Raw genomic sequence first — 6,796 nt, forward strand, 5'->3', positions numbered from 1 at the left:
ATCACATGTTTGAGTTCAAAATTAAAGTAAGAATGATTCACACGTCTGCATTGTCAGTGTACGATATAAAACCAACAGTGACTGTTTTAGTAACCAAATTACTAGAAGATCATATCAAATGAAATAATACCGTGTTCATATTTCCTGTGTATTTTGTAAGTGCTTGCTTAACTTCTCTTTTTGCATGAATGAAGAACATGTGTCATTGTGTCAATAATAATGTGTCGGTAAGGAGGCAGGCAACAATGCAAAGTTAAGCATATTAGAGTCAGGTGTCCAAATGACACCAGTTCATAATGGATATTAACCCCTTCATAATGCACTTACAGTTTAAGTAATGGGGGGTAAAATACACAAGCCTCCCTCTGCAAAAATGTATTTAAAAGTTTATCGGAAGCTAATATGAACACTTCCAAATTAATCAAATCAAGTCCTTTTTAAACTCACAATTGGTATTACCATGTCAAAATCTTTTAAATTGCATCTACTCACTCCTCATCAACAGTTATGTAAATATTTTTAAATTTAGAAGTTTAACTGAAATAATGCGCCAAAGCCTTCAAGTCTCCACATAACACTTGTGTAAGTGGCATATTAGACCAGGATTGGCTTCCAAACGTCTGTAATGCTCATTGTTCATTTTCAATGAGCTCAGAGAAACTTTCACATCCAGCATAAAACACAAGAAAGTATTCACCTGTTTTCCATGTCACATGATTATACAACTCAACTCTCATTCATAAATGAAGTTAGATGAAGATGGGCTTTTTTCACCTTGAATTAAAGGCTTCACTGTCTGTGATCCAACAGCTGGATGTCCTCTACCTAATACATGCTGTTTCTGACCACATAAAAGAAGAAATTAGCCACAAAATGTTTAAGGAATTAAACATTCTCATATTTCTGAAGTGTAAATGTAAGGAACAAGGAGATATATTGTTGTTTTTTTATAGTAACAAGGCCTTAATGTGCACATAAGTATGAAAAGAGTCTGATTAATGTCATAGACTTCAATGACACAACAAAACAGTGGATGTTTGTAAGTTTCATTTATGAAACAACATAAATTATTTCACAGTTAAGCAATGATATGTTTTTGCAAAAGCAATATTTAGAAAGGTGCAGTCAATATATAGAAAGGTAGAAGTAGCATCTTTTCACAAAATATTTAGCTTTATAATCATATATATTTCACAAAAGCAATATTTAGAAAGGTGCAGTCAATATATAGAAAGGTAGAAGTAGCATCTTTTCACAAAATATTTCACTTTATAATAGTACATATTTCACAAAAGCAATTAAAAGTGCAGTTAATATGCATTTGATAACTACTGCATAAGAAAAGTGAATATAACATTGCTGTAGCACTTACATGACATCTTTAACAGAAATGTGCCACTTTTGATCAAATTTTAGCTACAGAGTTGCACTCTAATCCTGTGGCTTTTTGATCACAGCTGACTGATCGACTGAGAGCCTATTTCTTTGGTTTTCTTCTCAGCACTTTCAGTAGGTTCTGTTTGGGGCAGATTAAGAGCTTTCCTGCAGATTTTCTTGAAGACGGGGCTGGAGAAGTAGTACACCACAGGATCCAGTGCGCTGTTGAGATAGGTCATGCTGATGGTGATGTAAAATGCAGAGGTCAGGTCCTCCAGGGCTGGGCAGACTTCAGATTCATGGAGGGTGTTGACTGCCTGTTGGGTCCTGATCCAAATCAGCAGTTGTGTAATGTTGCTCGGGAGGAAGCAAACAATGAAGAGCACAACCACCACTATGAGGAAGTACAGAGCCTTCTTGATCTTTGCATGCTGTGCCAGCTGTCTCCCTCTCAGGTGGCCAATAATGCATATTGTGCAGTAGACAATCACAAGCAAAGGTATATAGATGGAAAACACAAACTCAAATTTATGCCAGCTGAGATTATGGTTAGTGTCAACCATGAAGCTCTCGCAATAGGTCGTGTTGATGTGTTTCAAAGACAAGAGATGAGCATTCATGGAAATGGCGAGCAACCACAGTGCAACTGCTCCACCCATGGCTTTGGAGACACTCAAATAGTTGATGGGATGATGGGGATACACCACACGCATGTACCTGTCCACAGCAATAGCCATCAAGAAGAAGGCACTTCCACGACGGTTCATTGCCAACATGAAGAGGCAGATGTTGCAGAGAGCATCTCCAAACATCCACTTGATCCCAGAGATGTAGTAGCTGGCACGGAAAGGCAAAGCAAAATTGAGCAGAAAGTCAGCCATTGCCAGGTTGAAGAGTAACACTGTGCTGCTCTTCCAGGGCTTCAGGTGGAAGAAGAAGATCCAGAGAGCTAAACCATTGCAGAGGACCCCCAAAATAAACTCTGTTACCAATAGAGGAGGGAGCACGCTCTTCAGCAGAGTTCCATTGAAATAACATCGCATCTCGAACAACGTGATACCTCTCTGGCTGCAGATGAAGAAATTACCCCCTGTGAGGACTGCTGACACTCTTCAATGGGAAAAATCTCACAAAAAAGGGTGTTTGTGGTTTTGGTATTTACAGGAAGCGTATAGGTTCTGCTTTTCATTGAATGTGTATAAAATGGGTGACCTCTGCTGGTTATAGATGCCAGGGTGTTGAATAATGGTGTCAGAGGGGCCAGCAGGTATCAGCTCACTGGAAACCTATAAAATTGCATCCTTTAAGGACTGAGTTCTGAACTGCATTATGGGATCCTGCAAAAAAAAAAAATCAATTTAATTCAAGTCTTTCATCACCCATGTAGGTGGGCCTTCCCAGGAAATGTCTTTTGCAAGAAGACAGCATTCTTATTTCATAGAAATTTAGTGAATACATGCTGTCCCTGTTACTGCTACTATTCTACTCTGCTTCCTTTTTCAACTATAATCATTATTAATCTGCAGCCAATGTTGAGCTGCAAATTTTCAATTATGAACTGGAAAGTTTGTAGATTATCTACTGACAGAAGTCAATGTCAACATTTTGCTGTTGTTGAATCAAGGAAAAGGCATCATTGTATTTTGTAATGTGTATAGATGCTTTAATAAGAACATATTACAACAAAAAGGAAATAGTAAGAATAGTAATAGTAAGAAAGTGCAACAGCTGAAATAAGCTGCACAACATCTCATAGATGTTTGTCACTCACCACTTTTAGGAGCATGAGAACAAAATTCTGTGGTTACTAACATTATCATGTGTGAAAATGTGGTTATTCGTACTGCTCACACACCAACTAGTGAAGCCTGGTGGTGGCAGCATCATGTTGTGATCTCAGCAACAGGGACAGCTGTGGATGAAAACTCTACTGTGTGCATGGCCTCAGACTCAGGGGAGAAAAACCTTTGACACACACCAATAAAAGAGCTGAAATGTGTTTCGGATAAGTGTTTGAATGTCCATGACCGACTATCTGTGGAGAGACCTGAGTGTTTTGCTTCATCTAGCCTGAACACTTTTAGGGTGTCTTCTTGGGATCTGGGAAGCAGTGACTGACACATTTCACCATTTTCTTTTTCACAATCGATTAATCGAGAAAATAATTGACAGATTATTCAATGACGAATATAATAATTAGTTGCAGCTGTTGTGATCTGGAGAAACTGTCCAAATCCAGCTCAAATAGCCAAAAAAAAAACTACAAGAGTCGCCACTGAATAAAGCACCTGAACACCGCAATAAAATATATGTTCTTTTGTACTTATTAATTGAAAAAACAAACTTATCTTTCATACAGCAGTGACACAGGTGCTGCATGGATGTAAGTAAAGCAAATGACTTCCTATATACATATCCGCTTTCACTAACAGCTGTCTCCTCCTTAATGAAACAAAACAGTCAAACTGAAAAAAAAACAAATGTCATCTGAACAAACCTGGAGTATTTAATTTCAACTGCCCTTCACATTTTGTTTGGCTGAACAGAGAAGATGCAAAGACCTTCAACATTCACATTAGTGTGTGCATATGGCATTGCAAAAAAGTTTTATTATTAGTGGCAATTTTTACAATGCATATTTAATGAATGTGTTGTATAATGATCTTTAGCTGTGTTTCCAAACACACCTAAAAATCCAAACAATATGTAAATCTCTGCTGCCATCTAGTGGATACATTTGAAAATGCTGCTTTTGTACTTTGAGTTTTGGAGACTTTGGTCATATTAACATGTTTCCCTGAGAGTTTGATTCAATTATCAGAGATGCTGTGGAGGTGGTGCTAATCTTTAACAGAAATTAGTTCAGAGGAGAGAAATCAGTAACTGTTCAGATGTGACGATGTTTGCAGCATTTTGTGAAAGACTGTGTGACTAACACAGAGTCATATACATTGAAATAGGAGGGTGAGTGAAGATGAGCAGTTGTAGGAGTGACCATTGACCAGCACTTAATGAATGAAAAACTGTTTTGTTTTTTTATGCAGCACATCTCATTCAAAAAATAGTCATAGTGCTTTACAAAGTGATTTAAATAAATGTTAAAACAGAAACAAACAGCACAAAAAAGCAACTGTGAGGGAAAATGTCCCATCTCTACTTTCTGATTATGATCCATAGGCCCACGCCCACATAACTTTTCTCACATGACTTATCAGTCATAACGTCACCATCAGTCATGATCTTTTCACAGCTGTCACCTAATGCATCCATGGATGTGACTTGGGCTTTGCCAGTGCAGAGGCTGGTTGAGAATGTGTGTGTAGTGTTGAAACAGTGTGGAAAAATGTGGAAGATCCAGTTTGGCCTGCAGGGCAAAAATGTCCTTTTGTTCCCTGTTCCTGTTGTCCTGTGATCAGCCCCTGTGTTTCCTTCACCTGCATACCTGGGAACAAAACATCACGCTGGCTGCTCTGCCTGCCATGATGAACATGAAATTCCAGTCTTACGACCTTGAAGATGAGTGAAATCAAACAGCGCCCTAAATCTACAGGACAAACATCTGAAGCATCTTTTTAACACACATAAAACTGCAAAAACGCTGCTAAATGGGAAACATCACTGACTAGGGCTGGGTATTGACACTCAATACCCTTTAAGGTATCAACCGAAATTAATCAAAACCAAGTAGTATCGAAACATCGCCTGTCAAACGATACCTGCAATCGATCCTTTTTGTACCCAGAACTAGAAAATATGACTAGGCCTATTTGTATGGACTTGCTCACAGCCAATCAACGCAAGCATTGTTCAATTTAATGCAACATGTGATTGGCCCACTGCTACAGCAGCTACAACACATCTGTGGTGGTGAAATTGTGGTGAATTTGTGGCGAATTTGAGTTAGCGCGCTATGCAGTTGAGCAGCCAAGATGCCATCTAAACGCTCTAAAGTGTGTCTATACTACACACCTGTTACACTGGATAAAAGACAGAGCACTAAATGTGGAATGGGTATCGAATGAAGTACTCAGTTGGTATCAGTATCACTTTAAGGGTACTTGGATTGGTACTGGTTTTGTCATTTTTTAAATGATACCCAGCCTTGTCACTGACATTAAAACAGCCAGCAAAGCAAAAAAATTAAAGCTCTCAGTATAGGCTATATAACATAATGTGTGGAGCAGATCTTTTTCATGACTGAACTCTGATTATTTGCTGGAAGTTTTGGCTGACATTGTGAAATGAATGAAGTTGGTGGAAGCAGTGATAGAGACAAAGAAATCAAGTTTTTCCACATACCATGGGTCAAATGATTTGTCTGCCCAACTAGTTAAAAGGAAGAGACAGACAGTAAACCCCTGAACCACTAAAGGACAGATGCAGATATCTCCTTGATAGAGAATAGAAATGATAATTTATTATTTGTGCATTATCATGTGTTGATTTCCTTTTACTGAGTCCAAATCTAAAACCATGGATCAGGTTTAAATAAATAAATCGATGACTTGGATCGATAACCTATTATAACTTTTTTTTTTAAAGCTTTGAAGCAGCTTCGACTCAATTTATCAAAAGCTCTTATCAAACATATGAATACATAAAAATATGCAGCAGCAGTTATAGTGACTCACTGGCCACTTTATTAGGAACACCTGTGTAATCTAATACAACAGCTCTGCCATAAATTCTACTTTTATGAAACTTATACATTCTTAATTTTTGTTGACATTGTCAGAAAGGTGATACTTCTACTTATTAGTGAGGTTATAGTGGGTGCTGGTGTACTTTAGTGCATTATATTGAAAAATGGTACCAATATTTTGACCCCCTCATGTATGTTAATGGGGTGGACAAAATATAAATAAATAAAGCAGCCGGTGACTGTTATGTGTGAACAGAAACATCTACACAATAACTGCTGAGATGTATTTGTATGTTTTAATGTATATAGTATGTTTTATGTTTAATAAATATTATGTTTAATAAATGTAGCCTATATGTTTATCTGTGTTTAAATTTTGCACATTGAGCTAAAGGCAGTTTCATGCCACTTCTCATCAGTATGAATGACAATATTGAGTCTAATTTGACATTTTTAGTTTGGATTTTATTTAAAAGTTGTTTTTTTTTAAACACTCATCATTTTTGTTTCCTGTGATCTTGTCACACTTAAAGGCATTGTGTTTATTTCACTTGGGCTCTTCAGCATTGCTTACCAGGGGCAGAGCTAGGGGGTTGCTTTTGGGTCTGTAGCCCTTTAAGTTTTCTCAAAAGCTCCAAACCTTTAAAAAAAAAAGTTATTGTCTCTTTTTCTGTCAGTGATTGAGTGTCAGGCTTTATTTCTATGTGCATTCTTTCTAGAAAATAGTTAATAAGGACCTAAATCAATTAGGCTACTACTCATGTTTGCAGCAGTCAT

At 37.5% G+C, this 6,796-nt stretch overlaps 1 protein-coding gene across 1 annotated transcript; it reads right to left on the reverse strand.

The window, feature by feature from the left end:
• Window positions 1-1,451: 1,451 nt before the first annotated feature.
• On the reverse strand, window positions 1,452-2,420 carry LOC128365220 (hydroxycarboxylic acid receptor 2-like). Its single transcript, XM_053325881.1, has one exon. The coding sequence runs from the start codon at window positions 2,418-2,420 to the stop codon at window positions 1,452-1,454; it is 969 nt and encodes a 322-aa protein (XP_053181856.1).
• Window positions 2,421-6,796: the final 4,376 nt, after the last annotated feature.

This window comes from Scomber japonicus, chromosome 9, assembly GCF_027409825.1.
Source record: "Scomber japonicus isolate fScoJap1 chromosome 9, fScoJap1.pri, whole genome shotgun sequence".
Classification (NCBI taxonomy): Eukaryota; Metazoa; Chordata; class Actinopteri; order Scombriformes; family Scombridae; genus Scomber; species Scomber japonicus.

Bases quoted from the DNA above. Each gene is read 5' to 3' on its own strand.
- LOC128365220 (XM_053325881.1), bottom strand. From the start codon at position 2,420: ATGCGATGTTATTTCAATGGAACTCTGCTGAAGAGCGTGCTCCCTCCT.